Below are 19,739 nucleotides of genomic sequence, written 5' to 3'. Positions count from 1 at the left end.
CTCACAGCACTCCCTCACTGTTTAACCCTCCTAAATGAGGCAGACCCGTTGTTAGTCAGATACAGTTTCTTATTATGTGCACTGCCTCCGATTTGAGTGGGGCTTCAGTATTCTGTCTGCACACGCCTGTCTCTTCATTACCTATGGTGCAACCTACAGTTTATTTCTATTTTGCTGTAAATATCTGAACGCAGCTCCAGGGATTGCAAAGAAGCAGGAAATTTTTCAAAGACAACTCAGTGCTGGAGCCCCGAGGTAGAAATTGTGCATGAGATGTTCTTCTTTCCTCTTTTTATTAATAAATATTTCTCTCCACTAATAAATGTTTCATTGCATCCCAAGTTCTCCTTTCCCATCTACTTGGCACAGACACTCAAGGAGGAGGAGAACAAAGCAGGCGGAAAGGAGAGGTGGCAGGAATGAAGGGCAGAAACTGGGGAAACCAGTAGCACATTTTAAAAATGTATCCCAGCAACAATCGTACCAACTCATCCTGATTGTAAAACTGAGGGCCCATCCTCCCTCGCATTCTTTCCAAAACCAGTCAGGTTTATACATAAAAATAAATTGTTAATCAATGAATGTCATCCTATTTAATTCATTTGTTGCACCAAATAGGCAAGAGGGGGTGTTGCACGGGGGGAGAATCATGTTAAGGTCATGGGCATTTTTTTTTTCTGTTTGTAAATTATGGCCCTGATATTTCTCTCTTAAAGACCACTAAGAAAAAAATTAAAATCTAGTTTCGTTCTAGTGGATGTAGGAACTAAGCCAGGTGTAGAGTCAGAAGGGATGTGTCTGTGTGTGTACACATGTGTATATATCTATATACACATGTATACATACACAAATACATACACAAACATCTAATATACATGTATATATGAGAGGGCGAGCAGAGCAGGGCAAAGGAAGCTCGCTCACAACAAAATGTTCATTTATGACCATGATGACCTCCTCTTGTCTCCTTCATGACTTTAGGGCTGTTTTTGTCATCAAGCTGTTTTCAGGACATAAAGGGAGAGATGAGGAGCAGGAGCGTGTCAGTGGTGTCGGGCGGGGGAGGCTGGCTGGGTTCCTTCTGGGTGGGGGTGGAGGTGGGTGGGATGTGTACGTCCCCATCTGTGTGTGCCTTGTGGGGCCCACTAGATTTACTGCAGGATTATGTTACCCCCATGGAGACGCTGAGCCCTGGAACACAGCATACTAACAGGATTAGAGTTTCAGGATTTGAGACAGGAAAGCATCAGAAAGGAGAGGAGAGGAGGACAGCTCAGGGATTTGGGGCTGGAGGAGAGATGGGGTGGGGGAGGAGGGCAGCTCGGAGCAAGGATGGGCTGGCAGGGAATGGCCAATGCTCCCCTGTAAAAGTGGATATGATTGTATCATCTGGCCATAGTTATGTATGTTCTAAAGAAGGCCAATGCCCTGGCCCTCCACACCTGAAAAGCTCCTGTAACTGGCATGGCCAAATTTCTTTAGGAGGTGCCTTTAACTGCAAGGTGGGATGGAAGAGAGTAAGAGAGTAGACCTGTACAGAGAGTGAGGTTCCCAAGCATGTCTGCCACCTGGGTTCCTCTCCAGATGGAATCTCAGCAAACCACAAAGCAGGGAAATGGTGATAGCAAAGAGCTTGGCAAACTACCAGGTGAAGCTTCCACGCCAGTACTTATCTACCTATGCTGGGGCTGGGGCAAGGAGGGCTGCTTCCCCAGACCATGCATATCACAACTCTCTTCCATGTCCCCTTCCTATTTGCTCATTCCAGCTGGTCTCTGTGCACAGAGGATTGGCCTGAGGAGCACAAGGAATTTAGCACTGAAGCTGTGAGCACCAGGGAGGCTGGCCTCAGCTCCCGGAGACAGTTCAGCACTCATGGGAGTTGGGTGAAGCCAGCATGGGAGCCTGGTAGGGAAAAGGTTCTAAGCTCGTGTGTAATGAAATTTTCCCTTGAGGTTCCTAAGTGGAGAGGCTAAAGGTCTAAGCTCATCCAATGGCAAATGAATAAGGGACAAACTTAGTTACCTAGGGCACTGGATTCTTCTCAGTTATAATTGAGGGGGGCAGGTAAACTAGGGGGACTTGAACTTGGAAACAGCATTGGCCCTCTTCAGAATATCCATAACCATTACCATGGTTAGACTACGCAATCATATCCACTACTTCTGAAGGCCGATGCCCATTACTAGCTTATGGTTTGAGTCCTTGTTCTAATCTTATACACAACAAACAAAATCATACAACAAAATGGAAAAGGGGAAGCCAGTCACTCACCAAGAGGTAAAAAGGTGTTTCTTTTGAAAACTCAAATTATCAATTGAAGGAACAATTTCTTCCCTAACAGAAGAAGGAGGCTAGGATAAAGGTAACGTTAATCCGAGGCAGCTCAGGTGCAGGCCTCGTCAGACTCAGGAGAAAGACCTGGATGACTTATCACAGTGCTTTCCAGACCTATGATTTCAAAAGAGGCAGATAAATATCCCATGGGGCCTTGTTACTTTTTAAATTGATAACTTGCTTCTGCTCAAGAAGAGCTTTGTGGGGCCTAATACATTAATTGTATCTGCAGAGAGCCTTCCATCCCCAACTCTCAAGGTGCTTTGCCAACAGCAGCTAAAGCACCATTCCGTTTGGGCAGACAAACACCGTGGCAGGGAGCTGTTAGGAGAAATTTCCAGGGTCACATGATGTGTCAGCTAAGAGGATCTGAAAATAGAAGTCCCGGCACTCTGGACACTAGCCGCCTGATCTGGAAGTCTGGCTTTCTGACACCGCTCTGATCATTTCACAGAGGGTTTTCAACTCTCCAATGCATTTATAAATGACTTGTTTTAATTTAGAAAATAAATATGGGACAGAGAACTTTCGAAGTGGAGTGTTTATTTGTTTGAAAAAGATGTAGCCAAGTCAAACAAACATCGACTTCTTCCAACTCCACATCCTTATGATTCCATGATGAGGCCCAAACTCTGAAGTGAGGACCCCAGCATCGTAAGCCATGCTGCCCAAGCATGGCTGGCCTCTGATCTTCGTTGTAGCAGAGGCTTTCAATGAAAATGCAGAATTCGAGGTCACTGTCCCCCTGGATGCAAAATGACAAGGAAAGCCTGGGTCTGACAGTTGAGAGCAACAGCTTGGAAATCAAAGCCTGGCAACCAGGCGCCTTTCAAGGGGACTCCCACTCCCACGGTCCCCTATATCCCTGGGGCAAATTACTTAGTCTCTGAGAGCTTCAATTCCATAGTCTGGGAAATGCTGTTAAATTCTGAAGCTAGTAAGCCAGTGCCTGAGGGCTCCCTGAGCCCCTCAGAGGCCATCATTACATTAATATGTTGAGCTTAGTGCATTTGTCACTCATTGTGGGGTAATTTTGAGAACTTTTGGACCCAAGCCTTACCTCAACCCTGTCCTCAACCTTCCATCCTCAACTTGGCCATCAAGATATAGTTAGCACCCCAAAGGCTCTCTTTTATCCCAAATTTCTTCTAAATATGTAACAGTAGGCGAGCAGTGCTGTGACTAGGAGCAAGGTAATCAGAGTTATGCTAACAAGATGGTCACGTTTACCAAATAAGGGAAACCTGAAGACTAGGACTGGTGCTTAGACATAAAAGGGCAATGATGTCTCTGGGAGCCTCATCCCCCTGTCCAGACACCAGACATGGTCCCATCTCTCCCGCACAGCCTATCCCTCCAGTACAGACTCGTGGAATCAGCATCTCAGAGGTGGGCAGGACCTCAAAAGCCCCTGTGGCTTTGAGATCTTCCCATTTTTCTCCACGCACCCCTCTTGGTATGTGTATACATAATTGCGTCTATAATTATATATACACACACATACAAACCTACTACTATTATATTTACAACATTATGTCTATGTCTGGGGTGTTACTAATACAGCTGGTGAAACCAAAAGCAGTAGTTTCTGCTTGTGGTTTCTGAAGAAATGTATGTGAAACAATTTGTATAATCTAAGTGAGCACATGGGCTGGAAATGGGTTCCATCAGGCATACGAGCTCTCTGCCTTGTGGTTATGCCATAAATATGGATAAGGAGGTCTTGCCCTATATGAAAATCATAAGTTCCACATTATGGCATGTGGAACTGGATAAGGATTGGGGATGTGCTATACATGTGGCCTGCATGACTGGGCTACATTTTGCCAGAAGGATGCTTTAATACCCCGGAAATAGCATAATTGCCTTTCTCACAGGTAACCCCACGATTACCTGTTGGATGGAAAGAGACGAAGAAGAGGCTGGCTTACCGCCTGAGGGAGACTGGAATAGAGTTCCTTAGTGTTTCTTACCTCCTGGCAGCAAGAAAGTCATTCCCCCATAGGCCTAAGTCTTGCCTCAGCCCAGCCTGGGTCCAAATTGTAAAGAGAAATTTTGCAAAGAAATAGCACAGGCGTCCGCCCACCGTCTTGAGCACTCATTAATCTTGTTTTCCTCTGATTTCCCCAATTCCCTGGACTTTGGTACACTGCATCAGTGTTGACAGTGATTGGGGAATTGAAATCAAGTTCCCACATTTCCACCCCAAACATTCCCCTCTTCACACCCCCTGCACTGGGAAGGCTTTTTTAAGCCTTCCCTCCGTACCACTGAACAAAACAGGCTGCTGCCTCCACCCCTGGTTTGCTTGGCTTCTAGGTCCTGCTGTCTGAATTTCCCTTTCAGGCCCACCACTTAGCACTAGCTAGCTTGGCGCAGCGCCTACCATCCAGCAGCTACAAAGAGAACCTCAGTGGTGGCACTCAGTGTGGATGAAGCCTCTCCCCCTACTGGCCCCTACTCCCCTCCTCACCCTACCTCCCCCTCATGGCATCAAATCAAACTGCAGTAGACTTGACAAATCTATTTGGCACGGTTCACTCAACTATTTCAACCCAAACAGTGCAGAGCGCAGCACTGACGCACCATGACCAGTGTGGAATCTACACATTAAATACTGACATGATGGGGGGCGGGGCGGAGATCTGCTAATGAAGGGCAGCAGAGATCACCCTGCAAGGCGGGGACTCGGGTGGTCTTCCCCACCACCCGCCACACCCTTGGTGGGCGAGGGAGCTGGTAGGGGCCAAAACCTAATTGGTAGGCTTTCCACTTTCCTGCCTTCTCTGGGTACCTGGAGGGTGAATGTCTAACGGGAGAGAGAAGGCTTTTCCTCTGCCCCAGCTTCCTTTATTTTGACAGGACTGATTCCCTATAAAAATCTAAGTTACCCCTTGACTGCTAGGGAAAGAAATTTAGCCAAGAGTGGGAAGAGGAAGAAAAAGAGAGAAGAGAATGTATTCAATATGAAAACGCTGAGAAGAATAATTCTAAAGGAGAGCATAAAGCGAAATTCGATTCTCAGGAATATCTTCCCTGCAGAACGAATTCCAGGGATAAAGCCAGGGAGGACAGCATTCTGTCAAAATGTGCAGTGCTAAGGTATTTCCAAAAGCAGTTTTCCTACAAATGGTGTTTTAAATAGCATCCTTGTCCATCTGTGTGCTTTTAAAATCAGCTTATGCTATAGTATCCCTCTGGCCAGTGCTGCTTAGTCATTGAGCCTAGATGGGGAGAGAGTCAGGTGAACTGCCTTCCTCTCCCCCAGGACCCACCCTAACCCAACCGCCTGTCCTCACCTACTGAGCAGAGCTTCAGGGCAGGGCTTCAAACCAGTTCCTTCTGCTTTGAACTCCTGCTGAGAATCTGCATTTCTAACGAGCTCTAGGTGATGCTAATGCTGCTGGTTAGGGACCAATTCTGAGAACCACTAGTACAGCAGGGGTTCTAAAAATTTATTATACATAAGAAGCACCTAGAGATCTTGTTAAAATGCAGATTCTGATGCAGTATATCTGGGGTGGAAATACAAATTCCCTCAGCAGGGGTTCCAACGCAAGCAACTGGTTTGAAGCCCTGCTTCAGGGTTCTATCAGTTTCTTATTGAAAAGGGTAGGTGAAGAGAAGGTATGAATGGAAAAGGATTGGGGAGGGATGAGGGCTCAGACCACAGTGCTCCCAGCACCCTCTGCCAATTCAGGCTGGCCATTCACCGTGTTTGGCAATTCCTCCTGAAAGAAGTCCATGAGAAACCAGACCTGCCCAGCACATCAAGGTGGGGAAGTCTTCCAACTGTTGCATACTTCATTTCCTCTATCTGTGGAATGGGGGCATTTTTTTTCTTTGTTACCTGGTAATATCTGGAAGCCATGACTTTCAGATGAAGGGCGCCATGTTACTAATGTAATTTCAATTGGGAAAAAAAAAAAAAAAAAAAAAACTACTCTAAAACACTCAGGTTTCCCTCAGTGAAACAGTGCCAGCATTATAGTTCAGGATTTTCTGTGTCCAAAATCTCCAGCTGCACCGAGAACAAGTTGCCTTGGGGTGGCGATGGGAGCTGAGAAGCGTCCCTTGGAAAAGGGCTTGGGCACCTCTAGGCTTGGCCACATGCTCCCTTTTTGATAATTCACATCCTGGCAGACCAGGGTCCTGGTGAAACTGTAGTATTAAAGAGAAGAGGCCCTTTCCCTCATTCCCCAGTTCCTTTCTCAGAAGGGTGAGCAGTGCCTGATATCACATTCTCCTCACAGACCTGAGTCAGCCCACGATGAACCCAGTCTGCAGGGCCACCATGACAGATACCCGCCCCCGAGGTGAGACCTCCTGCTGTTTCCAATAAGCTCCCCCCATAGGCTAAGGGTACTGTATAACCAGCACACTGCCAGCAGCTCCAGCTGCAGGCCCGCTCACTGCCAGAATGCCATGTGTCTTCAGAAAGCCGAGTGCCAGACATTCATCCATATGTACAACAAAAACCCCACATCACCCACACGGACCACACCTCCGGGAGCCGCAGACACTGAAGGCACCAGCCAGGAGGATTCAATGCCTTGTTGCCAAGTGCAACTGCCAGTTCAGATCCCATCTCCCTGACATACTGAATTTCTGCTCATTATTTATTGTCCTCTTTCTTCTTGGGGACATTGTGATTCCCTCTTAGGATTTGTGCCCTTTCATTTCCAGACCTCAGTAACTCCTGAACTGCAGTTTCATGTGGTTTTGTGATTGTTTGCCCAGCATGAGGAAGGGACTCAGGCCATAAATGCTCAATGAATCCTGTATAGGGAGACACGGGCTGGGAAAGCATTTTCTCCTTCATTTGCAGTCAGAGAACACACTGCAAGCAAGCTCTCTCTCACTGCCGTGTAAGAGGCAACAGCAGCCAGGCTGTTGGAGAAATGGTGTTTTCCAATCACTTTAGCATAAGACAGAATATTTGCAGGGCAAGCCATCTCCCTTGCCTCCATCAATTATTTGAGCCTCACTAAACAGGGCCTCCTCCCCCATGTGGAGCGGAGGTGAAGCTCCTTTTGCCCACCCCTGTGCACCGTTTCAGCATGCCTTTGAGTTGGAGAAATGGATTCACCTTGTGGTTTTTGCCATGCCGGTACATCATCCAGTCTTCACCATTTGTGCTGACTTCCAGCTTGTACGATTTGACATAGTACCCATTCTGGGTCTCTCTGGAAATTGCTCCCTGAGTTGCAATGGCAGTGAGCATGGTTAGGAAGCGCAGGTCCACCTGGGGGAGAGAGGTAGGTGAGTAAGCAGACCACCGCTCCCAACACAAGGCAGCATCTTATGTTTTCTTCAAAGGGCACAACTGTAACACTTGGCTCACAACCTATGTCTGTGATTCACTCACATGTATTTGCAATTAGTATCAGTCTGTGATTCTACCAGACAATTAAACTCAACTTATTGGATGCTAAATTGGGCATCCTGAATACATAATTTGATTCTTTCTTGCAAATCTTAATGGACAGTATTAAGTTTATCTTAGACTAATCATTGACCATCTAGAACTACGATCTCTTCTTACTAAACTATGGCCTGCCTTGGATTGTGAAAGCAGATGCTGTTTTAAAGGAAGAATAGCTAAATCCAATCCAATCAACTCCACTTCAATCCAGTCCAATCACTTATGAGGCACTAGTTGCAGAAGCCTCGGCTCATGGCTTTTCCCCTTCCCCTCAGACCCTCACTCCATTGTATTTTAGTTGTTCAGGTCACTAAGGGGTCAGAGGGCATGCAGAGTCTGCCCAAGCAATTAAGCTTATGCACTAAGTCCTGACCTTTTGCTCTATGAAGAGAATGGCCAACATTTTGAGGCACATCCCCCTCCACAATGCCAAATCATTTGGAAAGCGCTGTATGTCATTCCTTTGCTGGCCACAGCACTTCTTAATGGCAATCTCTGTTTCACCAAAATTTAGCCAGAGCACACTGATAACATTCAATTCGACAAGTGCTTATTGGCAACTTACTATGTGATCAGCATTATTAAGCATTCAAAAGAAGTACGTAATACAACATATGTACGTCAGAAACAGGTAGAGACTAGTAAGAGAAAATGCATGATTAAGGACCAAAAATAATGAATATAATCAATGGAATGCCTCAGAGAGCTCTGTACTCCCGATTATACAGGAGAACTTTCTGGAAGCTTAGCAGGATGAGAAGGATTTTGGAGTGGCAGACAAAAATAGCCTTAGGGTTGCATAGTTAGAACCTCTGTGGACACCCAGAAGTTTATAAGTGTTCTTTCTCCCTTTCCTGTTGTCTGCCCTGTGATGTCCATCTCAGAGCAGAGGTCACTAAGTCGCATCAGAGGAAGGACAGGCTTGTCAGTGGTCCCAAGGCTATCTGTCCTGTGTCAAAAAAGCCGAAATTGCTCTAGTTTGGAAGTAGCAGCTTGCTCTTCCCCTATTTATTTCTTCCCAGGGGATGAGAACTGGACCAGTCTGTACTGCAATGGGAGATCACCCAACACAAACTGCAAGTCTTATTCAGAAGGAAAGCAAACACTAGTCTGAAAAGATGCTGCGAAGCATCTGGGCAACCTGGCTTTCATTCCTGGTAGTGACATTTTCCCATGTGTCGTTCTGATAACTATGTGCAAAAGACCTTCCTGGTGAGCTTCTCCCTAAATAGCAAAGTTCAGGAGGAGCTGTCATGCTTAGCTTGCACTTCAACAAGCCTGCCCTTAGGAAAATGCTCCCTCTACCCAGCCAATCTCTCATGCCACCCTATGCCAAGAATGAGGAAGGAAGATTTGGAACTGTTTATAGAATGATCTTTGGCTATCTATAGTGATAGGACAAACAGTATCTCCTGTCTCCTGGCCAAACAACTTCTCCAAGTCTGGTAATCTCCACAAGGGAAGACAGATATTTGACTCATCACTTTATCCCAGCACTTAGCACAGTATATTTGCATCTGGCTTTTATATATATACATATATATATATATTTTTAAAGAATGAATGAAGTTCTTATACCTGACGTATTTGTTTTCTTTATGCCCTTCTTCTACTCTAACCGAGGAACCATTCCCCTGCCCCCAAAATACACACCCTCTGCACACCCTCTGGTGTCTGAATAAGTACCTGGAGATACTCTTTGTTGGAATCCAAGTTCGGGGTCCAGCCATTGTCATCACCATGAAGCCGACTTTGTTGCGGGGTCCACCTCCTGTCCGAGTAGGTAGATGATGCGCTAATCTGTTCATTAGCAATCCGGCCAGACTCCATTCCCAGGGGGACATTGCACTGAAAGTCTGGGGAATGGAGATGGTCAAGGGCAGAGTCAGGCTTCTCAACGTCAAACCCCCAGGACCCATAAAACTCGGCTCCCTTCCAGGGACAAGTCCTTGCAGGCACGTCCTTATCTTAAAGACCTAATTATATACTCACATTTTAAAAACAACTATACTGCGTCATAGAGCTTGACAACCCCTCTGGGTTGAAAGAAACTAAATTGGACCTAAAAGAAACCAGGCTGTGGATAAATAAGAATCACAATATAAAATAAAAATACAATCTAGAGCACAAGTACTGTTACTGCTGCAGGCTATGGATGCTCACAGAAACCAGATGCACCATTTCTGCACTACAGGTAAATGTGAGTGAGATTCGCGGCAATCTGGGTGGGCTGATACATCGTGGGAAGCCTGCTTCATTAATAAACACCCAGGAGGCATTTTTGCTTCTTTCTTTCACTCAACTATCTCGTGAGTTCTGGCACAAAAGACAAGACATTACAAAGCATAAATGCCTTGTCTTTGGGAAGCCTTTCCACGAGCGCTTGCATGTCACTCTCTAGTCCTCTGTACCGCTTGTCTGAACAAACAGACCCAGAAGTCACTTACTCTAGCCTTTTTGTCCATTAAATTCTTGTCCTTCCCATGGACACCATGAACACTGATCAATATTTGTATGTGCAAGTGTCTGATAAGGGCCAGCAATCTCTTTCAGGTATCAAACCTATTCTTTAGCTCAGTGACTGCACGGATCATCTGCGGAATCTGGTGCAATTTGCGATACTGCTTCTTTGTCACTCAAACTCCACAAGGACTTGGATGAAAAAAACAAAAGGAACACCCAGAACAAAACCCAGCGACACTCCTGCAGGCCAGGCTGCTGTGTGTGTAGTTACGCGTGGGGAGTTGTCCATAACCTAGGTAGCATTCCTCCAGCTTCAATCATGCTAAAGTGTTTCTTTAGTCCTAAAAGTTGTCCTTGAAATTTTCTAAATGGGAATGGAAGTACATTTGAAGTCCGTGTCCAAGAGGACCTGATCTGAAGATGTAACTCATGGCCAGAGGCTGATAGGCCTAGAATGTAAATTCCATGACGGCTGGATAAAGAGCTACATATTTCAATGCTTTGCACGGTGCCTGCCATATTAGTGGAAGGTCACAAAACTAAACTTAGTGGGCATATGAGATGAATGTCCAAGGAAGCTAGGGAAACTTTCCCAGGACCAGAGATGTTTAATGTCCAAAAATATATATATATAAAGAGAGATTTAAAATTGCTCACTTTTTGTGACAATGGCCACTGAGTCTTGGAGAGGGAGAAAATTGGCCCTGTATTCAAAAATGTTAGCACAAAAGTAGACCCTATGTAGATCATCCTAACTAGTTTCCCTTTTATTCACAGAAGAGAAAATTGAGGTTTGAGATGGTAATAACCTTCCTTGGGATTAACTAATTCTTTGTACGCATTTTTTTTTTTTCCCAAGAAACGAGCAGGTCAACATTTGCTCTTTTCTCACTAATCTCTGCCTGGCAAAAGGATGTGACTTTCATTCCTTGGACTCTGATGCCATAGCCAATTGGGTTGAGTTCCCACATCCTTCCCTCAACAGAGGTCAGCCTCTCTTCACCTGTACATCCTCACAGCCCTCATGCAAGGACAGGCCAGAGGGTCCCAACCAGCCAACTCACTCTCTAGTGGTTCTTGCTGAACCAGGTAGTAACGTGCAGAAAAGCCATCCTTGGCAACCGCCATGTCCGTATGAAAGGTCAGTGAGAGGATCCCTGTAGAGGAACGGAGTTCGGAGGGTGTCTTGGTCCCACAGTACTTGCCGATCAAGGGGCCAACTGGACATGCAGGAGAAAGAGGCCAGCAGAAATGGCAATGTCAAACTCAGTGTTCGATACATTCTCCCTTCCTACCATTGCACTGCATTCAATAGAGCATCACTTTGTACACTTAGACACAAAAAGAACAACCAAAAATATGTTTTAAGAACAAGTCTAATGTTCTTATCTATTAAAAACCATTTTAACTGACATGGCCTTATTCAGTTCTCACAGCTCCGGGAGTTGGACAGGAAAGGTATCATTTTAGTACCTGTCTTTGAGAAGAAGGAATTGAGCTTTGGAGAGGTCATGTGACTTTTCCCTGTTCACACAGCTAGGAAATAGTAGAGCTGGGACTCAAACCCAGGTTTTCTGACTAAACTGTATGCTTTCCCCAGGAAATAATGTTGCTCTTCTGGCTTAGCCATCAAGTCTCCCTTATACTGCAAAATACTTAGTGACTATAAAAGTGAAAGATGAGTTTCCTTGCTGATATTGACTATGCCCAAGACCTATGTTGGTTTCCACCTGGGTGCAGGTTCCTCTTTGCCTTGGATGGTGTCTTATCCTCATTTATGGCTGTATTAATAATAAAAATAATTACAGTAATAACAATGATGATGATAGTAATTAACTCATACAGATAAGACACAGACAGGTTAAGTAACTTGCCCACAGTTGCCCAGCTGGTAAATGGCAGAGCCAGGATTCAAACCCTGGCTCTAACGTCTTTTTGTTAAGGCATAGGGGTTGGTCACTGAGTCACTTTCTATGGAAATCTCGATAACGTGGAGTGAAAAACAACACCATCTACAGGTTTGCTCATCCTCACCCAAGTATCCACTAGTCTTATCCTTTTCTAAAGAAATACATCCAAGAAAGGAGATTGCCTTTCTGCAGTTTTTCTCAAATGATCCTTGGCTAAGGAGAAGACAAAGTCATCATGGATTATATAAGAACCCTAAGGAGCTTTGAAGTCTTTGTTCTCTTTTATTATTATTATTATTATTGTTACGAAAGCAATTAACAGGCAAAGGACAAAATACTGAGAAGTGTCTCTGTGACAGCGACTTCACTCACCATGCTGAATGCCATCCCAGATGTCCAGCCAGTCGTATTTGCAGTCTCCCTCTCCCACCTGCAATGGGTCATGCTCCAGGTCAAAGGTCAGAAATTGCAGGACAATCTCCATCTTGGGTTTGGCCAGGATGGTAAAGGTGCAGTCCAAGTTGTGTGGGTACTTCTCGGGGAACCCAGGTGATTCGATGGTTCCGTTGGGACTTGTGAAGTTCTTTGAACAATCTTCAGAGCCTGCATGTAAAACAACTGAAGCATTAGGAAAGTGGAAGAATATGCCTCTCTTTGCTGCCTCTGTCGCATGGGTTATTTAAATGTTTGGGCCCAGATCCCCCTACTTGCGAGGTTTTTGTTTCCACTGGAGTGGCCCTTGAAGCAGCACACACACATCCACATGGCCATCCTCTTGAGGATAGAAATTAGGGAGGCACAGCTGGCTGGCTCTACATATTAGAGTAAGAGCAGCAATTGAGGAATTTGGGGGAGAGTGTAGAGAGAAGTGTGTGTGTATGTGTGTGTGTGTCTGAGAGAGAGGGACAGTCTGTTGAAGAGAGGAACAGAGTCTTCTTTCTCAGTTACTCAGCTGCTTGCTCCAGAAATGTAAGTTATTTCAATCCTTAAGGAAGGCTTGCCGATTGCCAGCACGGAAAACAATGTTACGCCTTATTTATTGCTGACCTCAACACTGGCCCCTATTGTACCACAGCCAACTAAGTGCCCCCTTTTGCCTGCAAGATCCAAGGTGCCTCAGGGGAGGGGCAAAGGGGAGCTTGGGTCTCATTCATGTCATGACTATATTAAAACGAGCTTCTCTGTAGTGGTCAGACAATTAACAATTGATGTTTTTAGCCGGTGGATCACAGCAGGGTGGCTGGGATGTTAAAGGCTGCTCCAGAAACAAGTTTGGAAAAATGCAGTAGTGTACTGACATTTGGAAGCCTTCTGGTTCTTTTGTGGTGGGGATGGCCTTGTTTCTCTCTCCTCAGCACTGGTGCCTGCTTTCTTGGGACCCTTGGAGGCGTCCTGATTAAATGTTGTACACATTCACATCCTGATGCAGCTTGGACAGCAGCAGGAGCTCTTAAGTGGAATACAGCCACCGTGTCTTCTAATGCCTCTAGGTGGAGTCATATTACAAGGGCCCTCTTGGTGCTGGAAGAGCCAATAAGGAAGACTGAAGAAGGACTGATGCCTTTGAATTATGGTATTGGTGAAGAATATTCAATATACCATGTACTGTGTGAAGAACGAACAAATCTGTCTTGGAAGAAGTACAGCCAGGGTGCTCCTTGGAAGTGAGGATGGTGAGACTTTGTCTCCCCTTCTTTGGGCATGTTATCAGGTGGGACCAGTCCCTGGAGAAGGACATCATGATTGGTAAAGTAGAGGGTCAGCAAAAGAGAGGAAGACCCTCAAGGAGATGGATTGACACAGTGGCTGCTACGATGGGCTCAAGCATAACAACGATTGTGAGGTTACTGCGGGTCCAGGCAGTGTTTTGTTCTATTGTCCATAAACCAAAAACCAAGCCCGTTGCCATCAAGTCAATTCTGACTCATAGTGACCCTACAGGACAGAGTAGAACTGCCCTATAGAGTTTTCAAGGAGCGCCTGGTGGATCGAACTGCTGACTTTTTGGTTAGCAGCTATAGCACTTAACCACTATGCCACCAGGGTTTCCTATTGTCCAAATTGTCCATAGGGTCGCTGTAAGTCAGAACTGACTCAACAGCACCTAAAAACAACAACACGGTTCTGGAACTCAGCCACCATTTGCCAAGACAGAACCATGAGTGCGGGCAGCACGGCAATCTAGACACACTGACCCCTGGATACACATGCAGCAAGAACTGACCAGCCTTAACATGGTGGATGGAAATGCTGTACAATTAGAATTGATTACATTACGTTCTGATTTAAAAAGAAGGGAAGAAAGGTAGCTGGATTTATGAGGAGAATAATACACACTCTAAGCATGAAGGAAAAAAAACACACACAGAACTACTTGATAAACCAGGTGTTTACTGGCAGGAAATGTCCTCCAGGACCCTACTGAAATGTAACTATGTGACATCAACATGCTGATCTTAGCCGCTGTGATGTCTTTATCCCCACCTCCTGGAGCAGACCCCTCCACTAGTCTCTTTATTGATAAAGGCTTTCTGGAAAGCAACAAATGTCTGACTTGGAGAAGGTGTCATGCAAATGAGCGGAGGAGGGGGAGACTGCAACTTTCTTTAGCACCAGACAGGAAATTCCAATATAGGCTCCCTACCCATCCATCACCTCCGCCCTTTTACCCAGCATTTTACATTGGCATGGCGGGGACGAGGGACACATGAGAAATGAGAGCTAACCTTTTCGTGGACTCTTTGGGGCTCTCTAAGTGCCACACCTCGGAGGCTCTGCACTCCATCACTGGGGGCATGGTGGCAGCAGGGCAGACCCAGGGCTGCTGAGTGGGCAGCTGCGTGGGGGCAGACGGCGGGGCAGCCTTCACCCCGGCTTTGTTTACCACTGGGCCTGAGCTCCTGTGGGGCTCCTCGGTGGCTCAGGGATGAGGCAATTCAGCAAAGCCAAGCCAGCTGGCAGGTCTTCAGGGGGCCGAGAGGAATTTTGAAAAGGTTAAAGTTTGTGGCTGCTGCGCAGACGTCTTGTGGGCTACTTAGAGCAGCTTCACATAGGGCTGGGAGGAAATTAACTCTATTCACAACTTGCTTGGAGAGCTAGCAAAAGCATCCTGACATTCCCTCCTATTGTCATGCTCTTTTGAGGACAAGGGACATCCCCTCCCCACTGGCAGTGGGGAATTTATGGTGAAATCTTTCTTTGGTCCCTCCCATCCAGGGGGGGCAGGTGTTTCCACAATGGACATCTGTCTGGTGAGTCCAGGGGAGGCCTGGAGAAAGAGGGGTTCTAAAGTACCCAGGGTCCTGAGGTCCTGCATTTGGCTAAAAAGAAATTTCAACCTTAGGTACTTAAGGCAAAAAACAAAAACAAAAAAACCTGTCTATCGCTAACATATGGCTATAAATGAGTATACCCTCTGGCTTATTTTGAACGAGGTAGAAAATGGTTTTATCTGTTTTATGTGGAAAACAATCAAACCTGCCTATTAAAATCCTGCATTTGTCTCTACTTGCGCCATCTCACGGCTTGGAGCATGACCAAAGCGTCAGAAGAAAAAGAAGCAGCTGAATATCAAATGCTGAGAGGAAATTTCAGAAAAGAGTGACCATTCTTGAGACAAGAGTTGAGTCTTGCAGATATCTACCTAATCCAAGATCCTTTTGGGCAATGTGTTAAAAGAATCAAAGGTTAAAAAACAACGCAGTCAACAAACATTCAAGTCCACTCGATGCTAAGATTGTCCACGGGGCAGGGTGGTGGGGAGTGGGGACAGCTCTGTTGCAGTGAATGATTTCATACCAAATGACTCCGGGATGGAAAATGCCCACCCCATGTTTTTTGACTGTAAATTGTAACATAACTCTGCAAGCAGAAGAAACTACATGCATAAAGATATTTAAAAGAATGGATTTCTCCTGGTCTGAGTCAGGTCTGACCACAAAACGTTATTTCAGTTCCTTGTTCAGGGAGTAGGGAACGGGGAGGGCTTGGGGGCACTCCAGTCTTTTCTGTATCTGTGAATGACCCCAGAAGTTTCAGTTTCAGAAAAGCCACTGGGCACCAGGAGAGAAAACTTGATCTTGAACTAGGGTCAAAGGAGCATCAGAAAAGAAACACATTTTCCACCGTTTCATTTTCCAATGTTACCTTTCAAGTTATTTAAAAATTCCTTTCCCTGTTTTGCTCGTGATTTGGTGATTTGAGATCTTTTAAGCCTACAAATTGTTTTGGTTTACCTTTTAATATGTGGATAGTTGTCTAGAAAAACAATACAGAAAAAAAAAAAAAACGGTTACCGTTGAGTCGATTTCCACTCATGGCAACCCCATGTGTTTCAGAAGAGAACTGTGCTCCCTAGGGTTTTCAAGGCTGTGACCTTTTGGAAGTAAACCACCAGGCCTGTCTTCTGAAGTGCCTCTGGGTGGGTTCAAACTGCCAACTGTCAACCTTTTGGTTAGCAGCCCAGTGCTTAACCATTTGCGCCACCAAGGGACTCTACATAAATCACTTCATTTAAGGGAGACATGAAGCTCCCATTCCAGCTATGTGCCTGCTGTCTGTACCCTAATTGTAAGTCAGTCTTTCAGAATCATTCTTCAGGAGGGCCTTGCTAGGGCAATGTGCTGTCGCAGGCTTCCAGAGCCTGCTGTATAGTTATTTGCGTATCTGTGTTTACAGTTTCCCCCTTCTTTCTCTATAAGAACCTGACTAGCAAACATAGCTGTGTTTGTTTGGATTTCTTCAGCGTATTCACGTATTTCTTTCATGTTCTGTGGATGACGTAAACGTTGTGTATATTCTCTCAGGACTCCAACAATGGAAATACGGGTGCAAGACACGGCACCTGGCAGAGTGTTCATCTTCTTCTCAGCTGAGAATTCTGTACCCCTCTGTATCTACAGGAAACCCTGGTGTCTTACTAGTTAAGAGCTACAGCTGCTAACCAAAAGGTCAGCAGTTCAAATCCACTAGGTGCTCCTTGGACAGTTCTACTCTGTCCTATAGGGTCGCTATGAGTCAGAATTGACTTGATGGCAATGGGTTTTAGTTTTTTGATGTTATCTCTATGTTTCACGTAGGTTTGACTTTCATGCTGAGAGCTGGTGTTCTCGATGGGCATTGTGGTGGGTGTGCCTGACCCTGAGAAGGCCAGTAGGGCCTTCATTCTCACTTTCCTCAGTAGTGTGGGTCTTGTTGGCAGGGTTGTCTCTCACTACAGCAATCTTTCTTCTGTGGACCATCGCAGCCACTAAAGAAGGCTGCCCCTTTCTCCGTGCCCAAACTACCTTCCTTGACTAACCGCTATTGTTTTTGGCAGTCCATAGACTTGCTGCTTCTTTGAAATCCTGCTTCCGCCTGTCCTCAAGACAGCAATGCTGAATGATGACTTCCTTTTACTATTTGCTGTTTAAATTTCCATGATAGAGAGAGTTAACATTCACTTTTTCTGTGGCTTTCTGGAGAAGGCAGCATCATCCCTTATGAAATACTAAGATGGGAGGAATGAAATCAAAGGTGAGCTTCGATGTCCTGCTCACCTTTGCTCTGACTTCTGTTGGCTGGTTCCCGGTAAGGTTCTACTTGGAGCTGTTTTCCCTCCAGGTCAGAACAGGAAGTCTGAGTGACTGCATTTGCACTAGGGACCTACTACCTTGCTGTCCAGTAGATGCTCCAGATCGCCCTGCTCCTCACCTTGTCAAGACACTTGACCACGCCATCATTTTCCTAACCACAGCATGTTAATCTGACCTTTACCTAGTGCTTAGCTCATTCTGCCTATGTTATAGCTTTCTATTCAATTTTTCCATACCTACTCATCCAACAACATCTCCTGCACATCTGTATATGCCGGGGGGCTACACATCTGCCTCTCCCACTGCTCCTGTAAGCTGGAACTACGTCAGCCCCCAACTCATGGTAACGCCATGCACACTGGGACAAAACGCTGCCCGGTCCTGTGCCATTCCCATGGTGGGTTGTGGATCAGACGGTTGTGATCTCTAAGGTTTCCAGTGGCTGGTTTTTGAAAGCAGATCAACAGGTCTTTCTTTTTTTTCCTGAATTGTACTTTAGATGAAGGTTTACAGAACAAACTAGTTTCTCATCAAATAGTTAGTACACACATTGTTCCATGACATTGGTTAACAACGCCACGGCATGTCAACACTCTCCCTTCTCAACCCTGGGATCCCTATTACCAGCTTTCCTGTTCCCTCCTGCCTTCGGGTCCCTGCCCCAGGGCTGGTGTGCCCCTTTAGTCTTGTTTTGTTCCATGAGCCTGTTCAATCTTTGGCTGAATGGTGAACCTCAGGAGTGACCTCATTACTAAGCTGAAAGGGTGTCCAGGGGCCATACTCTCAGGGTTTCTCCAGTCTCTGTCAGGCCAGCAAGTCTGGTCTTTGTTTTTGAGTTAGAATTTTGTTCCACATTTTTCTCCAGCTCTGTCTGGGACCCTCTATTGTGATCCCTGTCAGAGCAGTCAGTAGTGGTAGCTGGGCACCATCTAGTTTTACCGGACCAGGCCTTTCTTTCTAGTCCATCTTAGTCTGGAACTGGAAGTGCTGCTAAAACCTCTTCAGTATCATAGCAGCACAAAAGCCTCCAGTGGCAGATGGGTGATGGCTGTGCATGAGGCATGCTGGCTGGGAATCAAATCAACGCCTCCCTCATGGAAGGGGAGAATTCCACCACTGGACCACCACTGCCCTCTGTCTCTCCCACTAGAGCAAGACAAACCCTGTATTAACTCTTTTTTCTCTTCTCTCTCCCCACCACCTCCTCAGTTGAGGATGGTATAGTAAGTGTTCCATCAGTGCTCGTGGCAATGACCTGCGGCTTGTACCCGACTCAAGGGAACGTAGACAGAGCTACTCAGGAGCCTCACAACAGCCCCAAACCACCGAGTGTCACGCAGATTCTGTCAATCTCTACAGCCTCTTTGTAGTGAGGAGCACAGCAACCCAGACTGCTCAGTCCTGTGGCAGACGGACCTTCTTGGGGCTGGTCCCCTGTGACAGCAGGAGCTCCCCCTCTGGCTTCACACAGTTTCCTCTGTCTCTGCCCCTTCATTTGATTGTACGTTCTTGTTCCCAGGCAGACAAATCCAACAAATATTTAGACAGCATGGATATAAAAAGTGCTTTCAGCAGCTACCACTTCCTTTCAAGAATTGTTTAGTGAAAAAGAAAATATATATGAAGTTTCCCTCACACTGAACTCAACAGGCGCCAGTCTTGGGCCTCTTGATGACAAGGCTGACAGCCTCCCTTTTAACCAGAACTCCATCCTTGAGTTGTAAAACTTAGGCAGAGGGGAAACACACTTACAGATGGATTGTAAGCCTCTGAGGCGGGGGAGCAGGGAATTGGAGGACAAGCTTCATTTAGCCTTGAGATAATAAGCTCCACGCATATTAGAGGCAGAGAAAGACACACTATTTGGAATACTCAAGTATAGATGCAGAACCAGCGTCTTGTACCAGGGAGGGGAGTGAGTAAAATTCTCTACACCAATCACGAAATAAGCACTGGCCCTATTCTCAGGGTCTATGGTAGTTTAAGGGGGACATACTGGAAACTGTTAACATGCTCAGCAGCTAAGTAAAA

General features: G+C 45.9%; 1 protein-coding gene across 4 annotated transcripts in view; it reads right to left on the bottom strand.

The window, feature by feature from the left end:
* The window catches only part of NRP2 (neuropilin 2), a 129,993-nt gene that overhangs the window by 69,009 nt on the left and 41,245 nt on the right, over positions 1-19,739 (bottom strand). For all 4 annotated transcript variants that reach the window (XM_049888925.1, XM_049888926.1, XM_049888927.1 and 1 more), the window contains exons 4-7: positions 12,508-12,738; positions 11,290-11,445; positions 9,449-9,618; positions 7,427-7,582 (exon numbers count right to left, since the gene is read on the bottom strand). In XM_049888925.1, the coding sequence (XP_049744882.1) occupies positions 7,427-7,582; positions 9,449-9,618; positions 11,290-11,445; positions 12,508-12,738 (713 nt within the window). The remainder of the gene's footprint in view (positions 1-7,426; positions 7,583-9,448; positions 9,619-11,289; positions 11,446-12,507; positions 12,739-19,739) is intronic.

The sequence above is a fragment of the Elephas maximus genome, chromosome 6 (genome assembly GCF_024166365.1).
Source record: "Elephas maximus indicus isolate mEleMax1 chromosome 6, mEleMax1 primary haplotype, whole genome shotgun sequence".
NCBI classification, from domain to species: domain Eukaryota; kingdom Metazoa; phylum Chordata; class Mammalia; order Proboscidea; family Elephantidae; genus Elephas; species Elephas maximus.
The sequence above is the reverse complement of the archived record's forward strand: the minus strand, read 5'-3'. Positions and strand labels throughout refer to the sequence as shown.